This window comes from Marmota monax, unplaced genomic scaffold (genome assembly GCF_021218885.2).
Source record: "Marmota monax isolate L192 unplaced genomic scaffold, Marmota_monax_Labrador192_F-V1.1 WCK01_AAM20220418_F8-fsc00078, whole genome shotgun sequence".
Lineage (NCBI taxonomy): Eukaryota > Metazoa > Chordata > Mammalia > Rodentia > Sciuridae > Marmota > Marmota monax.
Window position 1 is genome coordinate 6,097,716 of NW_026694865.1, and position 26,105 is coordinate 6,123,820.

A 26,105-nucleotide genomic window follows, 5' to 3' on the forward strand; every position below is an offset into this window, starting at 1 on the left:
ACATGCTGGGGATCTGGGGTCCCCATGAGTACAAACCAACACATGGAAGTAGGGAGGGTCAGGTAGAACTTTTTTCACCAAGTGATATTCTGTGTCCTGCACTTCCTTTGTCCCTCATTCCTTTGGAAGTTCCCAGAGGTTCCCTCAGATTAGAGAAGCTGAATAGCTGCCCAACTGAGACCAGATGCATCCAACTGAGAGGCCATGGTGGCCTGCATGCCTAAGAATGCTTGAAGTATGTGCCAAGGCTAGCAAAGTGCTTTCTCTCTGCAAAGGGGGAGCCAGGGCCAGGGGAATGTGGGGGATCAGCAAGCAAAGCTTAGGCAAGAGCGCACCATCCCCAGAGCCCTGAAATGCTGCCAGATGTAGAATTCTCCTTGGCCCTTTCCCAAGGCTCCTCTCAGTGCCCAACCTACCTCCTGACCCCTGCCTCTCTGTTCTGGCCTGTGGAATGCCAGGCAGATGCCCACCTGGGCCATCATCAGACCCATGGCATGCCCCCTAAGGATCTAGACATGAAATCCCAGCCTCTGTGAGCTGCAGGGAGTGTGGGGAGGGGAGGGAGGCTCATGCTCAGATCTGGTTTCACTGCTGCTTCCCAGTGGCTGGCTGCCACAGGCTGAGCCACCAGCTGTGCTATATAAGGCCCACGCTGGACTGCGGGAGAGGCGAAGACTTGGACCCCCGCTAAGGAGTCCTGCTCAGGACACGGTGAGCTGCACTCCTAATTCTCTTGCCCATCCCTGTACCAAACTGTCTGATTTAGCTGCTCCTGGCCTCCCTTGGCCACCCTCTTTCTTTTTCTTTTCTTTCTTTTTTTTTCTCTTTGACCCATCATCTTCCAACAGAGAAGACTCTACTTTCTGCTTTGAAATGCTGTCTCTTCCCCATTTAGCCCTCCCCCAGCCAAGATCAGGGACCCCCACCCCACCCCATGGCCCCACTCTGGGTCTCTATACCTCTGGTTGCCTTGCTTTCTTCTTGCGGCCAGCCAGTGTGCATTGTCCAAGAGTTCTGCGGAGCGTGGGTTCAGGGAGCCTGAATGTCAGGGCATTTGCTGAGGAAATGGTGGGACTCTGAGAAACCTCCCTGGGCTGCCAGATGGGAAATGGTTTTTCCACAGGGTGCCTCAGGCCACCTTAGCCTCTCAGACTTGCCTGGAACAGGCTTGGGCTGAGTGCTGTGCAGGCCTGCGGAATGCTCAGGCCCCTGCTCAGCTCCCCGGTGCTTGGAATAAGGCCTGCAACAACTGAAGCAGTGACTTCCCTGAGACTCTGTTCCCTCCTCTAAGAAACAGGTGGGGAGGGGTTAGTGATTTTTGGTCTACAGGGTCTGCAACGTGGAATTGGTTTGTCCTTCCCCTGGAACATCTGAGTTTTTCCATCTTTTTCTCAGAAAGGAGGCATCTCCCCTTTCCCACCACACCCTAGACTCTGTGGAGATTGAAGGAAACCAATTTTGAATCTCCAGAAACTGGTTAGATTCTGGATTGGCCAGAGCTCTGGGGAGAGAGAAAAATGTCCTGCCGAGAGCCCAGCCCACACACGTCCCACAGTCCCCTAACCTTATTGCCAGGCCTGTTGTCCTCTCCCCACTCCTGTAGCCCCTACATGCTCAGCGTTTTTTGGGGAGCCCTGGCCACTCACAAGGCACCCTGTCTGCTTTCCCTCAATTGGCTCCTGGCTGTGGAACTCCCACCCAGGCCCCAACAAAACAAATCAGAATGTGTTCCAGCTGCAGCGCGTGCACATCTGGGAGGTGGTGTGCGAGGCATCTGCGCCCTTCAGCTGCCTGCTATTGCTGGACCACGGTGATCAGGGCCAGGGCTGCACTGTCTTTATATTTAGCCCCCATTCAAGAGTGTGAACCCCACCAAAGTGTAGCAGAACAAAAGGCCCCCAAGCCCAGGTCTTGAAAGTGATTTATTTACAAGTCATCTAGAAGCTGCTGGAAGACTTGTAAATAAATCCTGGTCCCTCCCTTGGCAGGGAACCTCTTCACTTTTACTCTCCCTGGTGACCCACCTCTATAGGGACACTGGGTTGGAAACTGGATCTGCCTCTTTTGAACTCAGATTCTGAGCCTCTGCATCTCCCAAGCTGCTCAGTTTTGCAACTTGAGGAGATAACTCCCACAAGACTGCATTCTGGCCATCCTTCCATCCTTGACATGTCAAGAAATATTGCACTCAGAAATGTGGGATCTAATAAGCTTTGTTTCTTTTCAGGTCATTGGATCTGAGAAGATTTCCAGGGAACCACATTCCTAAGACAAGCTGACTCTGAAACACCCTCGCCCATCTCCTGCCACATTCTCACAAGGCCTGGGGAAAAGAATGGTGGGAACAAAGGCCTGGGTGTTCTCCTTGCTGGTCCTGGAAGTCACCTCTGTGTTGGGTACAGGCTAAGTATCTGCTAGCTCCCAAATCCTCCATTTACCATAGTGAAGTCATGTCTGTTCTAGCACCCAATTATGCAACACACAGGCCCTAAGATCTAAGGCTGTTTAATGGTGTATTCATAATTTGTGCCCTGCTTCCCTCCCCTTCCCAAGTTTGAGAAGGTTCTCCATATTAAAACTCACAGAACAAAAACTTTTTAAAAAAATTTTTAACTTGTCTATAGACCTTTATTTTTTTATTTATATGTGGTGCTGAGAAATAAATAAAGGTCTAAAGACACCCAGAGCATCACACATGCCAGGCAAGTGCACTACCTCTGAGCCACAGCCCCAGCCCAAGAACAGAAACTTTTAAATGAGGAGAAGGGTGAAGGAAAAAACAGGGGAAAGTTATTGCACCTGAGTCCTAAATTTAGCTCTGAGCTTCCCGGCAGCCAGAGCAAAAGGGAGTCACAGGGGATCACTGAATTCTTGGAAGCAGGTTTAGGGGTTGGTCTGTTTTTAGTTTCATGAAAATTCTTCTGTTCTAAAGCTCAGTTTCATTTAGACCCCACAGCCAAATTTCACAGAAACTCCAGAACCCCTCTGTTCTTCTTGTCCTCTTGAACCCATCCTCTGATAAATTTGAACTCTGAAAAAAACAAGCAGAGAGAAGTTGCCTGATGGGATTGCAGACTTCCTGCGGCAGTAGAGCTCCTGCATGCTATTTCCCACCTCTCCCTCTCTCCTGATTTCTAACTATATACTCAGATCATGGGGGAAAAAATCTCAACCCCCCTTTTTTAAAGCTGCATGCCCTGCAGGCTTTGTGACCACAGATGCAGGAACAAAGGCTGTCTCAGCATAGCGCCAACCCCTGTGTGCACCCACCTTCTGCCTCACTCTTCCACCCTGACAGCTGCTGTTTGTGAAGATGATTAACATTCAACCATCGGAGGGGAAATCAGATTAGGTTGATTAAAAGAGCTCCTATCACCCCAGTTAAGCAGCACAGAGAATTCTGACTTGGCTCCCCGCCTGGGAGTTAATTGCCTTTCAAGGCTTTCTAGCCTTTCTCCTTCCATTCCAGAGCCCCCAACTCAGCCTCACATGGAGGAAGGCTCGGAAATGCCCATGACCTGAGGACCCTGTATTTATCCTCAGACAGACCAGCCAAGTCTGAGGTCAAAAAAATCGAGGACTACTGACCCAGTTAAGCCATGAGTCCTCTATGGGAGGGTGGACTCCCAAAGCCAGACTGCCAAGGGAAGGGTAATGGACGTCCATTGTGCCGGGCATTGAGCTAACAGCGTTGCTAACACTTATTCTGTGCACACCGGGTGCCAGGCATTGTTCTAGGTGGATTTTATGAATGAACATTTGTAATCCCCGCAATCTCCTTAGGCAGGAACTGCTATCATCCTCATTTTATAAGGAGAGAACACGGGGCCAGATGGGTTAAGTAGCTTGCCAACGTCACGCAGTTAGGAGGTGGCAGAGGCTTCAGAGCTCCTGCTCTGTCTTCGTACACTTCAGAGATGTTGATGTTTTAAGTCATGGAATCCTCATGCCAGAATCACACAATGAGGTGGGAATTAACATCTCCATTTTACAGTTGAGAAAAGGCTCAGTTTTGCCAAAAGATAGGTCGAGACACCAAAGCAGGAGTCCCAGCCCATTGGCTGCCCAGCGGTTTCTGCTTACCCATTTCTAGAACATGAGTGAAAAGCGAACTACCATTCATGGAGCACGCCCTACTTGCCAGTTCCCTTTCCATTTATTATTACCCTGAATAATGCACCATAATCACTTATGATGTAGTGATTATTAATGCATTTCTATTTTAGGGGGAAACAGGTGCAGAGGAATGAAGACTTTCTGAGGTGGCACAGCTGTGAGTGGTGCAGTGGTGAAGCCCCATGGCCAGGACTCATGCTGCATCCACCACACCACACGGCTTCCCTGTGTTTTAAGAGACCCCTCGTTAGTCCTAGACCCTCACTCAGCCTTTTCTCCTTCTGACCCTCAGGGAGGCAGACGATGCTGACTCAGTCAGTGAGAAGAGTCCAAACTGGGAAGAGGACCCCCAGCACCTTTTCTAAGCCTGCTGATCCCCTGGAGAGTGAGTCATGGCTGGAGCAGGGAAGGCCTGGAGGGCTGGGGTCTCTACTGAGCTTACTAAGTGAATCTCTGAAACCAGGGTGTGACGCTTTCATGTTAACCCACTTTCTGTGGGGACTGGGGATTGAAACCAGGGACACTTTGCTACTGAGCTACGTGCCCAGTTCTTTTTATTTTTTATTTTGAAACAGGGTCTCACTAAGTTGCTCAGTCTTGCTAAGTTGCTGAGGCTGGTCTTGAATTTGTGATCTTCCTGCTTTAGCATCCTGATTTGTTAGGACGACAGGCATGTGCCACTGCACCTGGTTGTGTAAAGTCCCTTTTACAAGGCATTTGGCCTACATCTCTGTCCAGACAAAGAAATAGCATAGGACAGCTAAGAATAATGAAGCTACCTATTTTATTCTAAGAATGCTGCAGAGCTTCCTGGAGCCAGAGCACAGGCAGGTGAGGAGGCAGGAGGATGGAGAGAGAACAGGAGCTTAGCTTTGCTAAGGGGATTTTAAGCCAGAGAGTAATGTGGTTCAAGCCACACAGAGAAAGCATATCCCAACTGCAGTTTTGAGGAGGGGTAAGATGGGGTAGAAGGAGACCCTTGAGGTAGAGAGACCAGGCAGGAGTTACTGCCATGGCTCCTCCAGGCCGATGGAGGACTGTGCCTTGCAGGTACAGAGGGGATGGAGAGATACTGGTGAGACAAGTATGGCAGGACCTGAAATGATGGGGTGGCCGGGTGGGTGAGAGGTATCAGGGAGGACCCCAGGGGTTGAGCAGGAAAGGAGAACTGGAGCTCACTGTGCCTCTAGAGATAGCTCTTCCCCACCCAACTCTCTCAGGTCCAGGTGAGTGGACAACATGGTTCAACATTGACCACCCCGGCGGACAGGGTGACTATGAGCGGCTGGATGCCATTCGCTTCTATTATGGAGATCGTATGTGTGCCCGTCCCCTGAAGCTAGAAGCTCGGACCACTGACTGGATACCTGCGGGCAGCACTGGCCAGGTGGTCCATGGTAGTCCCCGTGAGGGCTTCTGGTGCCTTAACAGAGAGCAGCGTCCTGGCCAGAACTGTTCAAATTACACTGTGCGCTTCCTTTGCCCACCAGGTGAGTCTGAAGGACCCCTACCCACTACCTCCCCCTCCAGTGTCGACACCGGGAGAGGCCACGACCTGCCTCTGGCCGCAGGAACTCTGAACATCACACACCATGCTTCCAACTCAGAAGTGCCATCAGCTCCCAAATATTGTTCCGTATTCATGGGAGCCCTCCCATCACCCCATTGTATTGTGCTTGTGTCGCTCAGTGGTGAAGAGCATAGTCTCTGGAGTTGGGCTGCTGGGATTTGAATCCAGAACCTACCGTGAGGAACTGTGTTCCCTAGATAAATTTTCTAATGTTCTCTCACCATTGTCTCATATGTAAGACAAGGGTACCAGTAAATCTTCATGGGGTTTTGTTTGTTTTGGTGCTGGAAATTCAACCCAGGGGTGCTTAACCACCGAGCCACATCCCCAGTCCTTTTTATTTTTTATTTTATTTTTTATGTTTTTAAAATTTTTTTTTAGTATTAAAAATATGGACACAATATCTTTATATTTATTTATTTATTTTTATGTGGTGCTGAGGATCAAAACCTGTGCCTCACACGTGCTAGGCAAGAGCTCTACAATGGAGCTACAACCCCAGCCCCAGTCCTTTTTTATTTTTTCACTTTGAGATAGGGTCTTGCTAAGTTGCTTAGAGCGTTGCTAAGTTGCTGAGGCTGGCTTAGAACTGTGGTCCTCCTACCTCCGTCTCTCAAGTCTCTAGGAATATGCCACTGTGCCTGGGCTTCATAGGGTTTTTATGAGGATTAAATGAAATAATGAATGTAGAGGACTGAACCCAGATTCACCAAGTGTTAGTTTCTGTTTTTGCTCCTATGCCATGCTAGCTATCCACACTATTTGAACTTGACAACTAACCTTAGAGGCCTAAGACCTGTCTTGACAGGTTGCATGAGGTGTAGAGAGGTTAGGTAACTCTTCATGATTACACAGCCTATAAGTACAGAGCAGGGATTTGAATCCTGTCTGTGTTTGCAGAGTCCAGCTTCTTTACACTCTCCCACCCCTGCACTGGATAATTCAGTTGTTAGTGATGGTCAGCTGCAGGCCTGCTTGCTTTTGTTTTGAGGTTTGTTTGCTTGTTTTGGTATCTGGTATTGAACCCAGAGGTGCTTAACTGCTGAGCCACATCCCCAGCCCTTTTTTATATTTTATTTAGAGACAGGGTCTTACTAAGTTGCTTAGGGCCTTGTTAAATTGTTGAGGCTGGCTTTGAACTCACGATCCTCCTGCCTCAGCCTCCTCAGCCCCTGGGATTACAGACGTGTGCCTCGGCACTCGGCCTGTTTTTACATACTGGAACCCAGGGATGATCTACCACTAAGCTATATCCCTAACCCTTTTTTATTTTTTATTTTGAGACAGGCTCTCACTAAGTTGCTGAGGCTTGAACTTGCAATCCTCTTGCCTCAGCTTCTCAAGTCACTGGGACCACCATGCCAATTGTAGTCCTGCTAACTTTGGATAGGCACCTTCCCCCCTGGGGATCTGCTAGTCCACATAATCTTATGCTACATTAAGTGGTAGTGGTGTTCTCCTGGGTAAGATCAGAGCCCTCATTCTTGCACACAGGCCTCAGACCAGAGGTAAGGAGGATGGGGAGTAGGAGGCTGGATGTTGGAGTCACTGCAGGCCAGAGCCTGTGTGCAGAAAGCACATGGCTGTTTCCACATTGGTGGAGAAGGAAGCTGGTGCTGCCCTCGGGAAGCATATCAAATCCCAGTGTTTGACCCAGCAAGCCCCACTCAGGACCATCCCAACCCATATGGTGCCTTTGCACAAATTAGAGACACTACTTCTTCAAGATTTTGACTTCCCTGTATTGGAAAAATCATTACAATAAAAATAAATATCAGTGACATCTACAATGTAAATGGGGGCCCTGTCTTTCCTTACCAGATAGAAAAAACAGCCTCAGGATCAGGTTTCCTGACAGAGTCCCCTTGGGAGGGGAGGAAAGTCAGATTATCTGCTGATCAATTTGCAGGGTCCCTGCGCCAAGACACAGAGCGCATCTGGAGCCCTTGGTCACCCTGGAGCAAGTGCTCAGCTCCCTGTGGTCACACTGGGGTCCAGACTCGCACACGCACCTGCTTGGCAGAGTCGGTGTCACTATGTGATGAGGCTACTGAAGAGGGCCAGCTCTGTGTGAGCCAGGCCTGTCCAGGTACCACCCTCCTTTCTGGCACTGGGCATGGTGTGGTGGGTGAGGTCAAGACAGCATAGAAAGATGGGTTAAAGGGTCAGTCTGAGATAGATTCCTTCATTCACTCATCAAGTATTAATTGAATATCTATTATGTGCTCCAAGGTGGGATATAGAGAGTAATTAGGAACACAGAACAAGGTCAATAATTATAGCTTAGAGGAATACGGAGAAGCTCCTTTGAGGAGGTGTCTTGGGCTTAGTTTTAAAGGATAGGTAGGAATTAGTTGTGCAGGCTGATAAGGAAGGATAACAAAGGCCTAAGGAAGAAGGGGAGCACATGTGAATCTACAGGCTGGGAAGTGCTGAGGGAGGGCCCTAATCCGTATGAACCCTGCTAATGTGACTTCTTGTTCCACAGCCTGTGACCTGACCTGCTCCATGGGCCAGGTGAATGCTGACTGTGATGCCTGCATGTGTCAGGACTTCATGCTTCATGGGGCTGTCTCCCTTCCTGGGGGTGCCCCAGCCTCAGGGGCCACTGTCTACCTGCTGACCAAGACGCCTAAGATGCTGACCAAGACAGACAGCCAGGGGAGGTTTCAAGTCCCTGGCTTGTGCCCTGATGGTAAAAGCACCCTGAAGATCACGAAGACCAAGTTTGCCCCTATTTTGCTCACAATACCCAAGAGTCATCTGAAGACAGCCACCATCAATGCAGAGTTCATGAGAGCAGGTACCTAAGTTCTCTGAGGTTGGGTGAGTGAGGAGGGGTGACGTGCTAAGACTGGCTTTCCAGCTTACTCAGAGTAAAACCCCAAATCCTTACTATGGCCCACGAGGCTCTAAATCATCTAGCTCTCCCTTATTTCTTTATTTTTCCTCTCCTAGTACTCCCCCAATATGGAGTCACTCTACTCTAGCCAACTGGCCTCCTGGCAAATATAGACATACTCTTACCTCAAATGCAAAGGCTTGCATTTGCTGTGTGGACTCTGTAGCGTGTTCTTCCCCTAGATATTCATAGGTTTTGTTCCCTGGCCACATTATCCAAAATTATAATATAGTGTAAGGTTTGGAAGTCATAGAGGAGTTGGGGAGCTCAGAAATGGTGCAGAATGGTAAAAAACAAACAACCCCCCCCCAAAAAAAAAAAACTGCTGGAGGCAGCAGAACATTAATATTGTGCTATTCAAAACCACTAGTTTTGTTTCAGTTGTAGTACTTGGGAATCGTGGCAGGCACAAGGTCCACCTACAAGCTGCTTGACAGGCCATAGGAACAAGCAGTGGTAAATGCCTATTATCTCAGTGGCTCAGGAGGCTGAGGCAGGAGAATCACAAATTCAAAGCCAGCCTCAGCAACTTAACGAGGCCCTAAGCAACTTAGCAAGACCCTGTCTCAAAATAAAGTATAAAAAATTGCTGGTTATGCAGCTCAGTGGTCAGGCTGAGGGGTGGAAGCAGTAGACTCCATTCTAGACTGGTTCCCTTAGCTATTCAGACCATTAGAGATGGGCCTGAGGTGAGGGTGAAGCCATACAATTTGAACACCATCTGGGACCCTGAGAAAGCAAGGCTCTTAGAACCTGTGACAAAGAAAAAAATCCAAACACTGTTTTTCATCTTCTGTCCCAGAGACTCCGTACATCGTGACGAACCCAGAGACAAAAGCACGGAGAGTTGGGCAGAGCGTGTCCCTGTGCTGTAAGGCCACAGGCAAGCCCAGTCCCGACAAGTACTTCTGGTGTGTATTCTGCCAGTTACTCTTCCCAGTTTTCTTTTTGGAAACAAGAGGTTTCTTGCATTGGGTCAGGGATTAATAATAGTAACCAATAAGCCAGGTGCAGTGGCGTATGCCTGTAATCCCAGAGGCTTGGGAGGCTGAGGCAGGAGGATTGCAAGTTTGAAGCCAGCCTCAACAAAAGCAAGGTGCTAAGCAACTCAGTGAGACCCTGTCTCTAAATGAAATACAAAATAGGGTTGGGGATGTGGCTCAGTGGTTGAGTGTCCCTGGGTTCAATCCCTGGTACCCCAACCCCCCCACCAGCAAAAAAAAACCCAGAAACCAATAGAATAAAGTTCTAAGTAAGGTAGCCTGGATATTTGTGTTTACAAGTGGGAACTGCAGGGTTGAGGCTGCCTAGACCACTGGGAAGCCCTCTTGTACCCTCAAACTTATGGTCCCCCAGATCATCGCTGGTCTCAGGGTCCTTGACCTGCATGTTCTCAGGACAAAGTACAGGTTCCTCAATCCCTCTTTCCCCAATAAAAACAGTGTCAGAAGCCCCAAGAGCTGGAGTCTTTTACTCTCCACAAACATTTTATAGCCACTACCTTGTTTGACAATCCCAACAATTCTCTGAGGTCAGCTGGAAGCTAAAGCAGGAAGCTACAGCTCAGAGAGATGAGAGACGATTTGTCCAAGGATCCACAACCAGTTAAATGGCAGGCCTGGGATTTCAAACCAATTCCTTTGACTCCTAAGCCAATCAGTGCTCTTCAGGCATGTCACAGCCGATGTTGATGTCTGCAGGAATCCGTTTGCCATTTGTCTCCCTGACTCCTTGCTCCTGGGACTATCCTTAGATATACCTGCCCTCCCACTGCCCACTCCTACTCTACTTCTTCATCACTCACAGGTACCACAATGACACATTGCTGGATCCCTCCCTCTACAAGCATGAGAGCAAGCTGGTGCTGAAGAACCTGCAGCAGGACCAGGCTGGAGACTACTTTTGCAAGGCACAGAGTGATGCTGGGGCTGTAAAGTCCCAGGTTGCCCAGCTGACTGTCATAGGTAAGAGCCTATGTCTGGGTCCTGAATCTGCAATGAGGCTCACTGAACACCCACTGAGCATAGGTAGGAAGTAAAAGCTCAGGCTTTTGTGAGCTGTGCAAAGTGCCATGCCTTCTGGTACACAGACCTGATGGCACAGACCTGATTCCTGCTGTCACAGAGCCACCATTTGAGGAGGGGTGAAGAAATGTAAATGAGACAAACAAGTAGCAGGGATTGAACCCAGGTACACTTTACCACTGAGCTACATCCCCAATCCCTTTAATTTTGAGACAGGGTCTTGCTAAGTTGCTAAGTCTAGTCTTGAACTTGCAATCCTCCTGCCTCAGCCTCCCGAGTGACTGGATTACAGGCATGGGGCTGTGGATGCTAGTAGTGAGAGACCTGATTTCCAAGTGGCTGCTTTCAGTTGGAGCTTCAGTAATGGTTTTCAGTCTTGGCTTTCCTTTGGCACCACCTATTGAAAGTTTCAAAAATTACTGATATCTCTGCCTTTTACCCCTAGAGAGTCTGATTTAATTTGGGATATGGCCTGAGCATGCATGATTTAAAAACTGCCCCAGTAATTCTAATTTGCAGCCCATGTTTGAATCCCTGGTCTTAAAGAATTGGCAGTTACTGTGTGTAGAGGTATACAGATGAAGGGTCTGGCATGGGCAAAGGTACAGAAGTGGGGAACTGAGGGGGCTTTATAAGAAACAGTGACCTGATTATAGTTGGCTTCTAGAAGAGAACTGGAGGGAAAGAAATTCAGAAGCCAAAGATCTATCAAAAATCTGTCCTTGGAAAGTGAGGGAGAAAGAGGATATCTTAGTAATTGGCCAAAACAAAACAAAACAAGAGGCAAAGAGAATTTATTGGAGGAATTCTGGAATATTTCACAGACTCCAAGAAAATTGAGCAACAGGCAAAACAAAAATTTGGACCTCAACAAAGACATGGAGCCCCCAGCAGTGGTTCCCAGCTCATCTCACCAATGCTTCCTGTTTGGCACAGTGATTTTTAAAAAAATACTATCTTAACTATTCCACAGTTCAATTTATAGAGAGTAACAACATCTAATTTCCAAATATATATGTGCATGGCCTTAACTACAAAATACAGGAAAAATAAAGAGAAAGTAATTTTAACATAAAATAGTAATATTTCGATATCTAAACGCTTTGGCACATTGACTTGAGAAGATAGAGGTCAGACATATGTACTTACATCCAGAGTCACCATGAATTGATAGCTACAAATGCTGATGGATACAGAAGTATCATTTTGGTGGTTCATAGTCCTTGGGTAATGTTGTTGTAGGGATGTAATTTTCCTGATATAAGGAACAATTCTTGGTGTTGTTTCAAGCTAAACAAAGTACAGTCTCAGATTGATTTATATGGTAGTTGCATTCTTGAAAAATTCAGTGTGTTGGGGCCATGTAAAAAATACCAGGCTAAAATCCTTTTAAACAGGGTTTCTACCTTTTTGAATGTCTCACAGGATATGTGAAAGTCATGCAGGATGCAGAATATTTTTTTAATGCAGAAAAGTGCCAGGCATTGCTGGACCTAGAGCATCAGAAGCCATGCCCACCATATGCCAGTAGTGCCCCCAATTTTGGTGATGACTACAATACCCTCACACATGTTCAAGACCTCTCTATTGAGAACCACTACTCTAGTGACGTCAGCAACCAATTCCATTTCCCCATCTATAAAATGATATTTGTGGGCTGGGGTTGTAGCTCAGTGGTAGAGCGTTTGTCTTGCATGCTTGGGGACTGGGTTCGATCCTCAGAGCCACATAAATAAATAAAAATAAAGGCATTGTGCCCATCTACAACTTAAAAAAAAAAGTCTTCAAAAAATGAGATTTGTAATGGTTGTTCCCTCAGAGAGTTCTGTCAGAGATATGGCTATCCCAAGGATATTGCAAAGGATTGTCCTTTGGAAACTGAGAAGAGGTAACAATGAGGTACTCGGTGTAGGGTATGAACTTCCACTTTAACATTTCCACATTTCTTCTTTAGCACTTGATGAGAGTCCCTGCAACCCAACCCCTGAGAGCTACCTTATCCGGCTTCCCCATGACTGCTTCCAGAATGCCACCAACTCCTTCTACTATGATGTGGGCCACTGCCCGGTCAAGACCTGTGCAGGGCAGCAGGATAATGGGATCAGGTGCCGGGATGCTGTGGAGAACTGCTGTGGCATCTCCAAAACTGAGGAGAGGGAGATCCAGTGCAGTGGATATACGCTGCCCACCAAAGTGGCCACGGAGTGCAGCTGCCAGCGGTGTACAGAGACCCGGAGCATTGTGCGGGGACGTGTCAGTGCTGCTGACAACGGGGAGCCCATGCGCTTTGGCCATGTGTACATGGGGAACAGCCGTGTGAGCATGACTGGTTACAAGGGCACTTTCACCCTCCATGTCCCCCAGGACACTGAGAGGCTGGTGCTCACATTTGTGGACAGGCTGCAGAAATTTGTCAACACTACCAAAGTGCTGCCCTTCAACAGGAAGGGGAGTGCTGTGTTCCATGAGATCAAGATGCTCCGCCGGAAAGAGCCCATCACTCTGGAAGCCATGGAGACCAATATCATCCCTCTTGGGGAGGTGGTTGGAGAAGACCCTGTGGCGGAACTGGAGATCCCAGCCCAGAGTTTTTACAGGCAGAATGGAGAGCCCTACATGGGAAAAGTGAAGGCCAGTGTGACCTTCCTGGATCCCCGGAATATTTCCACAGCCACAGCTACCCAGAGTGACCTGAACTTCATCAATGATGAAGGAGACACCTTCCCTCTTCGGACATATGGCATGTTCTCTGTGGACTTCACAGATGAGGCCAACTCAGAGCCACTTAATGCTGGCAAGGTGAAGGTCCACCTTGACTCGACCCAGGTCAAGATGCCAGAGCATGTGCCCACAATGAAACTCTGGTCCCTCAACCCAGACACAGGGCTGTGGGAGGAAGAAGGCGATTTCAAATTTGAAAGCCAAAGGAGGAACAAAAGGGAAGAAAGAACCTTCCTGGTGGGCAACATGGAGATCCGTGAGAGGAGGCTCTTTAACCTGGATGTCCCTGAAAGCAGGAGGTGCTACATCAAGGTGAGGGCCTACCGGAGCGAGAGGTTCTTGCCCAGTGAGCAAATCCAAGGGGTTGTAGTCTCTGTGATCAATCTGGAGCCCAGAACTGGCTTCTCATCCAACCCGAGGGCCTGGGGTCGCTTTGACAGTGTCATCACAGGCCCCAATGGGGCCTGTCTGCCTGCCTTCTGTGATGACCAGTCCCCTGATGCCTACTCTGCCTATGTCTTGGCAAGCCTGGCAGGGGAGGAACTGGAAGCAGTGGAGTCTGCTCCTAAATTCAACCCAAATGCCATTGGTGTCCCTCAGCCCTACCTCAATAAGCTCAAGTACCGTCGGACAGATCATGAGGACCCACGGGTCAAAAAGACAGCTTTCCAGATCAGCATGGCCAAGCCAAGGCCCAACTCAGCTGAGGAGAGCAATGGGCCTATCTATGCCTTCGAGAACCTCCGGGCATGTGAGGAGGCCCCACCCAGTGCAGCCCACTTTCGGTTCTACCAGATTGAGGGGGATCACTATGACTACAACACAGTTCCCTTCAATGAAGATGACCCTATGAGCTGGACTGAAGACTACCTGGCATGGTGGCCCAAGCCAATGGAGTTCAGGGCATGCTACATCAAGGTAAAGATCGTGGGGCCAGTGGAGGTGAATGTGCGATCGCGCAACATGGGGGGCACTCACCGGCGGACCGTGGGGAAGCTGTACGGAATCCGAGACGTGAGGAGTACTCGGGACAGGGACCAGCCCAATGTCTCATCTGCTTGTCTGGAGTTCAAGTGCAGTGGGATGCTCTATGACCAGGACCGTGTGGACCGCACACTGGTGAAGATCATCCCCCAGGGCAGCTGCCATCGAGCTAGTGTAAACTCCATGCTACATGAGTACCTGGTCAACCACCTACCCTTGGCAGTCAACAATGATACTAGTGAGTACACCATGCTGGCACCCCTGGACCCACTGGGACACAACTATGGCATCTATACTGTCACGGACCAGGACCCTCGCGTGGCCAAGGAGATTGCACTTGGCAGGTGCTTTGATGGCACATCGGATGGCTCCTCCAGAATCATGAAGAGCAACGTGGGAGTGGCTCTCACCTTTAACTGTGCAGAGAGGCAAGTGGGCCGTCAGAGTGCTTTCCAGTACCTCCAAAGCACCCCGGCCCGGTTGCCTGCTGCAGGCACTGTGCAAGGAAGGGTGCCCTCAAGGAGGCAACAGCGGGCAAGTAGGGAAGGCCAGCGCCGGCGCGCAGGGGTGGCCTCTCTGAGGATTCCTGGAGATGCTCAACAGCCTCTGAGCAACTAAGTCTTGTGGTTCTTCATACTTTACTCCCCCCACCTCACGTGACAGCCATTGTGAGACTGATGCACAAACTGTCACTCAGTTAATTTAAACACATCTGTTTTGGTGCAATTTGCTTGTTTGTTTCTTCATGCCTTTACTTATTGTCTTTGTCCCATGACACTGATTGGCACATAGCCCCCAAAATGACAAATAAAGCCTCTGTGTGCTATGTGACATCTTGACATCTGCCATGGGAAACACAAGAAATTGGCCACTGGTAAAACCCTGTATCTTTGACTGTTCTTCATTGAGTGCCATTAATGCAAGTGTACTTCCTTTTCTTTTAGCGTGTTTTGCTCATCTCTGCAATAATGATAATCTGATGCTGAAGATCAAATAACCAATATAAAGCATATTTCTTGGCCATGCTCTGCAAGATGTAAGCAAGGCCTCCTTCACAATTCATACATATAGGTGGCGGTGAAATAAAGAAATAAACTACAGTGTTTTTACTTGAAATGTAAAGAACTTATTTATTACTTTGCTGAATTTGGAACTCTAGTGCACAAAGTTAGGCTATTGAAATAGGATAGTCATAGTTCCTCTACCAACTCCAGAAAGAATATCTTCTTGTATCTTCAGTCATACTAGGTTGATAGTTGTGTCTCCTTCATATTTGCTTTTACTCTTGCTCATGGCAGATGTCACTATGAACTTTCATTCTGAGGCCACTGTTCTGTCTTTTAACCATTACAGTGAGCCAGCTACTCAGAGAAGCACATGGACTCCAGTTACAAGGCCCTGTGAGGCCCAGTGTCCCTAAGTTAAGGGCTGGGCAACCAGACACACACTCCAGCAGTCAAGTTTATTCTCATGGATCATATTTTCCATTTGCAGAGAAGAGCAGAGATTCCTGGAGTTGTGAGCATGTTCTGGGCTCCTGAGCAAGACTAAAAATATGTCCCAATTTTTGTCTTTCTTTCCAATACTGTGGTGCTTATCCAATAGCTTAGGCAAGTTGGCCAAGTGGTACTTCAGTTCCCCACAAGCCCATTGCCTTCTCCAGCTGGGATGGCTGACCTCACTCCCAAATGTTGGGTGCTCTGTGGGTCTGTCTTTTCTTTTTTTTTCTTTCCAAACTCTTATAAAGATGTTCCACTTTTCCAGACAAAAGATCTCTGCTGTGTATAATAACCCCTGTCCCTGGAGTAAAACAACTGGTCCAAATGGACAGGGCTTTGTTTTTGGAGAAGACATTCAGTTTAAAATAGTAAATCAGAGGCCAGTGGCTGGTGCCAGAACAATCTTGTAGGCATCAACAGTCAGGGTAGTGGGGAGTTGGGTGGGGTAAGGTGCACTCAGGTTGTTCCTCTCCCAACCCCTCCAGAACAGGCAGTAAAGAGGCCAGAAGGATTAGGAGAGGAGAGAGCATTCTTTTTTTTTTAATATTTATTTTTTAGTTATCGGCGGACACAACATCTTTGTATGTGATGCTGAGGATCGAACACGGGCTGCATGCATGCCAGGTGAGCGCGCTACCGCTTGAGCCACATCTCCAGCCCTGGGAGAGCATTCTTTATTATAATCAGGACAAACAACTTTTCTTGACCTGCGGCCAACCCAGCATAGTTCCTTTTGGCCACTTCTGGCCTATGCCGGAATTGTATTCTTTTTGTTTTGTTTTGTTTTGGATACCAGGGATTGAACTCAGGGGCACTTGACCACTGAGCCACATCCCTAGCCTATTTTGTATTTTATTTAGAGACAGAATCTCACTGAATTGCTTGTGCCTCGCTTTTGCAGAGGCTGGCTTTGAACTCATGATCTTCCTGCCTCAGCCTCCCACTGAGGATTACAGGCATGCATCACCACACCGGGCCAGAATTGAATTCTTTTTTAAAAATTTTTAGCTGTAGATGGACACAATACCTTTATTTTATTTAGTTTGTTTTAGTGGTGCTGGGGATTGAACCCAGTGCCTCACGCATGCTAGGCAAGTGCTCTACCACTGAACCACAACCCCAGCCCCAGAATTGTACTCTTAAATCAACATCTGCCCAGTCCCTAGGAGTTGAGTTTGTAATCAGAAATTCTGTGGTTGAGGGGCTGGGGATGTGGCTCAAGCGGTAACTCGCTTGCCTGCCATGTGCGGGGCACTGGGTTCGATCCTTAGCACCACGTAAAAATAAAATAAAGATGTTGTGTCCACTGAAAACTAAAAAAATAAATAAATAAATATTAAAAAATTCTCTCTCTAAAAAAAAAAAAAAGAAATTCTGTGGTTGAACAGTCCATCCCAAAGATCATTGAGAAAGTGAGCACAGGCATGGCTAGTTCTAGTGGTATGTATTTATCAATTCATTTATTTAGAGACAGGGTCTCACTATATTGCTCAGGGTGGTCTCCAACTCCTGGGCTTAAGCAATCCTCCAGCCTCAGCCTCTCAAGTAGCTGCAATGACAGATACCTGATGGCATATGCCACCAGGTCCAGCTTCCTTATGGTCTTTGATTGCAATTTGACCTATTTCCAAATTTCTCTTCTGTCCCACTGCTTCCAGGGAATAGCTCTCACTAATGGCTTATGGGGGCAGCGGGGGGTATTGACTGCCAAGGCAAAAGGGTCAGTATTCAGCTATTTGCAGCACAGACTGCTTCAGGAGTCAGAGGACATGCTGCCTCAACCTGACCACCAGTTCCTCCCAACTCATAGAGAGGAATTTCGGGGGAAGGTGGACTGACTGGGTCTCCACTCCATGCCCTTCCCTTGCTGTTCTCAGTTGAGAGCCTGAATAAATGGAAACCAGCAGCATCAGCTAGTACCTGACTTTTTTCTTCACTCATCATGACATATGTCCAATGCCTGCTAGATACCAGGCCATGAGTGCAAGTAGACAGGACTTGTATATGAAATAATAGAAAATATCCTATAAGTGGGGGCACCCGACTTGGATGAGGTGGTGATTCGGGGAGCTTTTAAAGGAAGTGACATCTAGTTTGACATCTGAATGATAGCTAGGATCTGGCTTGCTGATGGTGCAGCTATCAGGAACAAGGGGCACAAGCAGATAGAGGCTGGGAGGGGCTGGCAGGCAGATACTTTTCTTTCAGATGAGGAAACCCTGTTGAGCTGAGCTCATGACACCCAATTCCTTAATGTTTGTCTTGCTTCCAAAGCTAGATGTGCTCCTTGCCGGCTGTGCAACTTTCCCCTAGACCTCAATTTCCTCACCTATGAATGAAGGGACAGGTCTAGATTAGAAACTAGATGGTCTCTAAAGTCCTGTTCATGGTTTTCAGTGAGGTTAAGGGCACAGTTCCCAGGATGGCTTTGATTCAGAACCGTGCTGATTCTCAGGTTATTCCTTTCTCTGTGTAGACTGCATTCTTGCTGGACAAATGTTCACCTCAGAAAAGCCCTGGGTTTTCAGTCGCAGCCTGCTGGACAGTGGCTGATCACCCGTTTCTAGGTGTGAAGTGTATGAGGATGGATGTCTGACAGCAGGAGGAAAGGCACAGACAGGAAGGTAGGGGGCCCAAGGGGCTGCTTCTGCTTATGAGCAGGGGTGTTTTCAAACAGAATGCTCTCAAGAGTTCACAGAGCTCTAGCAGCTGGGGTGACAGAGAAATATGTCACCAGGATGTCCCAGAGAGATCAGAGTCTGAAAGGATTGAGAGGATTTAAGCAAAACTGGAAGCAGAGCAGGGGCGGGTGGGGTTTCAGACAAAGAGAACTGGTTACAGCCAAGAAGTAGAGAGGGGCCTGCACCATGGAAGTCTTCTGATGATGAGTCAGGAACACAATGCCAGCTAACCTCAGGAAACCACTGGAGTCCGGAACTGCAGAGCCATCAGGATTCAGGTCATCACTCTCTGGTTTTGATTCTCTTATTCTCCCTCACACTCAGTGGTTTCTGCCCTCTCAGTCTCTAACTTGATCTTGCTCTTTATGCCCTATTTCTCAGATTATCTGTCTGATGTGACTTCTCTGTTTCTCTCTCCTATTTCTAGATTTCTCTCTCTGGCAATCTCTTTCATTCTCTTCCTTTCACTCCTCTATATAGGAATCCTTGGTTCTTGATAAATTAGCCTTCTCCATTCTGTGCACATAGAAGATGGTTATCATATTTGCATCCTTCTCATGATCTGTCTTGAAGATTAAATCTGATCGGTCCAGTTTGAATTGGGGCTCCACCTCTAGTCCAATCAATTGAGGCCATGGCAGAGTGGGCCACAGAGGGCAATGTCTGTTATCTAAGCAGATTCCTTGAGAAGAGGGAGAATCTGGTTCTCCTCAGTGAAGTTTACCTCTGCACTTTAGTCTACTTTGGGGTGGGGACATGTGTTAGCTTTTCGTGACTGTGACCAAAATACCTGAGGAGAACAACTTAGAGGAGGAAAAGTTTATGTTCGACTCACTGTTTCCAAGGTCTCAGTACACAGGCAGCTGATTCCATTGCTGTGGGTACAAGATGAGGCAGAAGATCATGGCAGAAGGGTGTGACAGGAAAGCTGCTCAGTTCATGGCAGCAAGGAAGGAAAGAGAAAAAGATTTCAGGGACAGATATAATCCCCAAGGTCATAGCTTCCAGTGATCCTCTCCCTCCAGCCATGCCTCTCCTGCCAGCAGTCCATGCAAATTATTAATCCACCAAATGGATCAATCCACTAATGGATTACAGCTCTCATGATCTACGCTTTTCACCTCTGATCATTGCTGCATTGCCCAACACATGAACTCTTCAGGGGACATTCCAGATCCAAACCATAACAGCACAAAGGACAGTGCTTTATACTGCTGGGTAGGTGAGAGCAATTCTGAGAAAGAGTCCTTGTGAGCTGAGGAGACACCCCAAAAGATAAATTCTTCAGCATGTGTTCAGTGAGCAGACCACTGTAGGGTTGTGGAGAGTTTAGGGTTTTTCATTTCCAAACAGGAAGAATTTTTGTTTATTTATTTTTGGTACTGAGGATTGAACCCAGGAGCACTTTATCACTTAGCTACATCACCAGCCTTTTTATTTTTTATTTTGAGACACGGTCTTTCTAAGTTGCTTAGGGCCTCTCTAAGCTGTTGAGGCTGGTCTTGAATTTGTGATCATCCTGCCTTAGCCTCCCAAGTCACTGGGATTACAGGTGTGTGCCATTGCACAGGTGGGATTTTTAAATTTATCAGATAAGATCTGTGTGATACCTGTTCTTTGAAATCTGTTGAATCTGGCTTCATTACTTACTACCTGAACAATTTTTATAATTTGCATTGGGTGCAGGGCTCATGTTCTGTTCAATAAATTAGGAGTATGCTGAAATCTTCCACTAGATGGTACCCTTGGTAACTTTTCTGATTCCTCAATTTGGGGGTTAAACATTTTGAGGATATTTTAATGGGTATATATTAAGTATTGAATGTTCATGCCTTCTTATGAGTTAGAATTTTTTATTTTTTTATAGTTTTGTTCTTTGGTCTTACATGCTTTTTAAATTTTTTTGTACCAGGGATTGAACACAGGGACATTTAACCACTGAGCCACATTCCTAGCCCCTTTTTATATTTTATTAGAGATGTGGTATCACTGGGATTACAGGTGTGTGCCACTATACCCAGTTCACCCCCACTATTTTTTGGTTAGTATTTATTCAGTGTTATCTTTTTAAATATCTTTTATTTATTTAGTTAGTTAGTTATAGATGGATACAACACCTTTATTTTGTTTATTTACTTTTTTAATGTGGTGCTGAGGATCGAACCCAGTGAGTCACACATACTAGGCAAGCGCTCTACCACTGAGCTACAATCCTAGCCCCTCTTTTTTATATTTTTATATCTTTTATTTTAAATATTTTGTGTCTTCCTAATGATATGTTCCTTGTAAACAGTATTATAGTTAAGTTTTAGTTTATTTTATCCAATTTGACAATCTGTCTTTTAACTGATGAGTTTAATAAATACATAATTATTATACATGTATTTGGATTTGTGTTTACCTGATTTTGGGGATGGGGGGAGTACTGAGGATTGGCACTCGACCACCGAGCTACGTCCCCAGCCCTGTTTTGTATTTTATTTAGAGACAGGGTCTCACTGAATTGCTTAGTGCCCTGCTTTTGCTGAGGATGGCTTTGAACTCTCGATTCTCTTGTCTCAGCCTCCTGAGCTGCTAGGATTACAGGTGTTACAGGTGTGCACCATTTCACCTGGCTGAGTAATATCTTTCTTTCTTTCTTTCTTTCTTTCTTTTAAAGAGAGATAGAGAATTTTAATATTTATTTATTTATTTATTTATTTTTAGTTCTCGGCAGACACAACATCTTTGTTTGTATGTGGTGCTGAGGATCGAACCCAGGCCAGGCGAGCGTGCTACCGCTTGAGCCACATCCCCAGCCCCTCTTTCTTTTTTTAAGAGAGAGAGAACTTTTTAATATTTATTTTTTAGTTTTCGGCGGACACAACATCTTTGTTTGTATGTGGTGCTGAGGATCGAACCTGGGCCGAACACATGCCAGGTGAGCACGCTACCGCTTGAGCCACATCCCCAGCCCCCCTGAGTAATATCTTTCTTAGTCCAGTTTTTTTCCTTCCATTGATTTGAAAGTTTCACACTTTTTCTATTCCTTTAGTGTTTCTTTTGAACTTACTTATTTTAACACTCAACAAAAATTGCACCCCAAATAATATGTAAATTTTTATAATTTTTAAATTTTTAAAAATTTATATGACAGCAGAATGCATTACAATTCTTTTCACACATATAGAGCATAATTTTTCATATCTCTGGTTGTATACAAAATATATTCACACCAATTCATGTCTTCATACACATACTTTGGATAATAATGTCCATCACGTTCCACCATCATTTCTAACTCCATGCCCCCTCCCTTCCCCGCCAATCCTTCTGCCCATCCTAGAGTTCGTCTATTCCTCCCATGCTCCCTCTCCCTATCCCACTATGAATCAGCCTCCTTATATCAGAGAGAACATTTGGTATTTGGTTTTTTGGGATTGGCTAACTTCACTTAGCATTATCTTCTCTAACTCCATCCATTTACCTGTAAATACCATGATTTTATTCTCTTTTATTGCTGAGTAATATTCCATTGTGTATATATGCCACATTTTTAAATCCATTCATCTATTGAAGGGCATCTAGGTTGGTTCCACAGTTTAGCTATTGTGAATTGTCCTGCTATAAGGTTTTTTAAACCCTTCAAGATAAGCTTATTATTATTATTTTATACCATGTTTGTTTAGATGTGATTATTTTGTCAGATCTTGCTTTTTTTTTTTTTGGTACTGGGGATTGAACCCAGGGGCATTCGACCCCTGAGCTATATCCCCAGCCCAATTTGTATTTTATTTAGAGACAAGGTCTCACTGAGTTGCTTATCGGCTCCTTAATTTGCTCAGGCTGGCTTTGAACTCTTGATCCTCCTGCCTCAACCTCCTGACACTGCGCCCGACTCAGATCTTGCTTTTAAGGTCATTTTTCTTCTTCCCGAAGAATATATTTGGTGAAGGTGTGTTACTGATAGAACTATTACATTTTAAAAACTAGGCTGGGGATATAGCCCAGTGGTAGAGCACTTGCCTGACATGTGTGAGGCCCTGCCTGGGTTCAGTCCCCAGCACTGCATTAAAAATTTTCTTTTGTGATGTAATTCACAAACCATAAAATTCACCATTTTAAAGTACACAATCCAGTGAGTTTTAGTATATTGCCAAAGCTGTGCAACCATCATAACTTTCTAATTTCAGATATTTTCATCTCAGAAAGAAACCCTACACCCATTAACAGTTATTCCCTGTTGCTCTTTCCTTGGCTCTGGCAACTACTTTCTGTCTTTATGGATTTGCCTATTCTGGACATTTCATATGAATGCAATCATACATACATGGTTTTGTGTCTGGATTCTTTCACTTGGCAGAATACTTCCAAGGTTCAGCATGTTGTAGCATGTATCAATCAGTATTCTATTCATTTTTATGGCTGTATAATATTCCACTGTGTGGTTATTTCATATTCAATTTGTTAATCAGTTGACCAACATTAGTGTTATATCCACTTCTTGCCTATTATGAAGAATATTAGTATTAATATATGTTTTCAATTCTCTTTAGATATATACCCAAGAGTATTGCTGGGTTATATAGGTAGTTCTATGTTTAATTTTTGAGGAACTGCCAAATTGCTTTGCATGGCAGTTGTACCATTTTACATTCCCACCAGCAATGTATAAGGATTCTAATTTCTCTACATCCTCAACATCACTTAATATCTTCTGATTTTTAAAAATTATGGTCTTTCTGGTGATTATGAAGTGGTATCTTATCATGATTTTGACTTACTTTCCCTCAACAATTAGTAATGTTGAGAATCTTTTTTTTTAGCATCTTTTCATTGGTAATTGATAATTTGCATATATTCTTTGGAGAAATGTCTATTCAAATCCTTTGCCCAGTTAAAAAATTAGGTTGTCCTTTTATTGAGTTGTAAGAGTTCTTTATATATTATGATACTGGACCCTTATCAGCACATTATTTGCAAATATTTTTCCCATTCTGTAGTTTATCTTTTCACTTTCTTGATAGTTTTTTCTTTTGGCAACATGAACATTTTAAATCTTTTAAAATATTTTTTTAGTTGTAGGTAGACACAATACCTTTATTTTATTTATTTACTTTTATGTGCCAAGGATTGAACCCAGTGCCTCACACATGCTAAGCAAATGCTCTACCACTGAGCTATAATCCCAACCTGAACATTTTGAATTTTGATGATCTCTATAATTTTTTTCTTTGGTTGCTTATGCTTTTGGTCCAAGAAACTGTTGCCTATTCCAAGGTTATAAATATTTACACCTATTTTTTTTCCTGAGTTTTACAGTTTAAGTTACATTTGTCCTTGAACCATTTTTACTTAATTTTTGTTCATGGTATGAGGTAAAGATCTCACTTCATTCTTTTGGATGTGGATATTTAGTTGACCTGGCACTCTTGGTGAAAAACTCTTCTTTCTCCATTGAATGGTCTTGGCACTGCTGATGAAAATCATTGACTGTAAATGTGAAGGTCCCCCCGCCTCGTTGGAGTTATAATTCAATTCTTTGTTCTACATGTCTAGAGTGTGTTTTATACTGGGAATTGAATCCAGGAACACTTTACCACTGAGATACATCCCTCCGCCTTTTTTTTTTTTTTTTTGGTACCAGGGGAGCTTAACCACTGAGCTATATCCCCAGCCCTTTATAATATTTTATTTAGAGACAGGGTCTCCCTGAGTTGCTTAGGGTGGCTTTGATGTGTTCCTCCTGCCTCAGCCTCCCTAGCCTTTAGGATTACAGGTGGCACCATTGTTTCCTATTCCTTTTTAAAATTTCCGAAATAGAGTCTCACTGAGTTGCTAGGCTGGCCTCAAACTTGTGATCCTCCTGGATCCTCCTGTCTCAGCCTCCCAAGTCACTGGGATTACAAGTGTGTGCCACATGCCTGGCTCTATGTGTCTATTCTTAAAATAGTACCAGTGGATTATTGTAATTTTGTAAGCTTTGAAATCAGGAAGTTTCAATACTCCATCTTTGTTCTACCTATCTTTAGTTACCTGGAATGTCTTTATTTCATCCTCATGATTGAAAATAATCTTGCCCCTACCCGGCTCCAGGCTGAGAGTTAACCTCTAGCTCTCCCTGTCACTGTTAAGTAACATCACATCCATTTTGCTCTTGATTTGTTACTTCCTTGTAAGTGAACTTTTTCTCCTTTGATATTTTAAAATATATTGTTTTATTTTTGTGTTGTGAATTTGACTGTTAAATTATTGTTTATTTATTTTTATTATCCTGTCTTGTAAACATTGTGTTTTCCAAATCATGAATTCACATACTCTAGGTAGGCATAAATGTTTTTCATCAGTTTTGGAAGATTCTTCTCTCTTCAAATATTGCTTCTTCATTTTGTCTGGAACTATTCAAAATCTTTTCATTCAGTATTCCCCATTTCTTTTTATCTATGCTGTATTTTAGATAGTGTTTTTTGCTCTGTTATTTAATCCATTAATTCTCTTTTCAGGTGGCTAAAAACACAAATATATCCATATAGTTTTAATTAAATTAAATTAATTCCATATGACCAAATCTGTGTTTTAAAGATATTTATAGCAAAGAGATTTAAGAGTAAGCATCTGAAGATAATTAGCAAAGTGCATAAACACTGATGTACCAACATTATAACATCTATTTTGGTGGCTCAGAAGCCTTCTCTTTTCATTTCCTTGTTACCCATAGGCATTTATTTATACACAGCTATTTATTTATACATTTATTTATACACAGCCTAGTAGGTGCTTGTGTATAAATAAATATTGCTTGCAATCATTTATAAATGATTATAATTTTTACTGAAGCAAATATCACTTTTATTATCTAATATTATGGTTAATGTAGGTGTGTGTTGCAAATTGAAAGACTTATAAACCAAATTACATTCTCTCTTTGTACCTCTCTGAGTTTTTTATTTAAAATTAAGCAAATTTCTCGTAATGCTATAGTATAATGAAGTCAGGTGAGATGGTCAATAAGCTAGTTAAGAATCATTACTAAAAAGGTATTTTTATTTACTTAATATATTTATTTCATACTTGGGATTGATTAATATATTTATTTCATATTTGGCATGAGGGTGGGGCGTGGCACTTGCCACTGAGCTATACTGCCAGTACTTTTGTTTGTTTATTTTTGGAACACGGTCTTAAATTGCTGAAGCTTGCCTTAAAGTTGTGATCCTCCTACCTGAGCCTCCAGAGCTGCTGTGATTACAGGTGTGAGTCACCATATCCAGCAAAATTTTTTCAAAGACATAAAGGGAAGGCAATAAAGTACAGCACTATACAGCAGAACAGTCTTTATTATTTATTAAGCATGTACTATGTACTATGAACTAAAGAATCAATTATTCCTCACATTATCCTAGGTCAAGGGCACTTCACTTTAGAGTTAAAAAACAGGTTTATGAGATTAGTTAACTTGCCCAAAATCACATAGCTGGTAAGTGACTCAGCTGGATTCTACCTCTAACATCTGTGTCTTTTAGAGAATACAAACAAATATTTATCAGCACTGGCTACGAGATTAGATATACCAAAAAATTCCACAGAATTAGCTTCAAGAACCTTGCCTCCTCCACCAGCAATTCAAAG

The 26,105-nt window shown here is 44.8% G+C and overlaps 1 protein-coding gene across 1 annotated transcript; it reads left to right on the forward strand.

The window, feature by feature from the left end:
- Positions 1 to 586: 586 nt before the first annotated feature.
- Positions 587 to 15,433, forward strand: Cilp (cartilage intermediate layer protein). Its single transcript, XM_046426587.1, has 9 exons — positions 587 to 711; positions 2,228 to 2,396; positions 4,409 to 4,501; positions 5,337 to 5,606; positions 7,596 to 7,775; positions 8,175 to 8,489; positions 9,391 to 9,499; positions 10,395 to 10,552; positions 12,567 to 15,433. Exons 2-9 carry the CDS (start codon positions 2,336 to 2,338, stop codon positions 14,933 to 14,935), a joined length of 3,555 nt encoding a protein of 1,184 aa, XP_046282543.1. The 5' UTR covers positions 587 to 711; positions 2,228 to 2,335; the 3' UTR covers positions 14,936 to 15,433.
- The last annotated feature ends 10,672 nt before the right edge of the window (positions 15,434 to 26,105 follow it).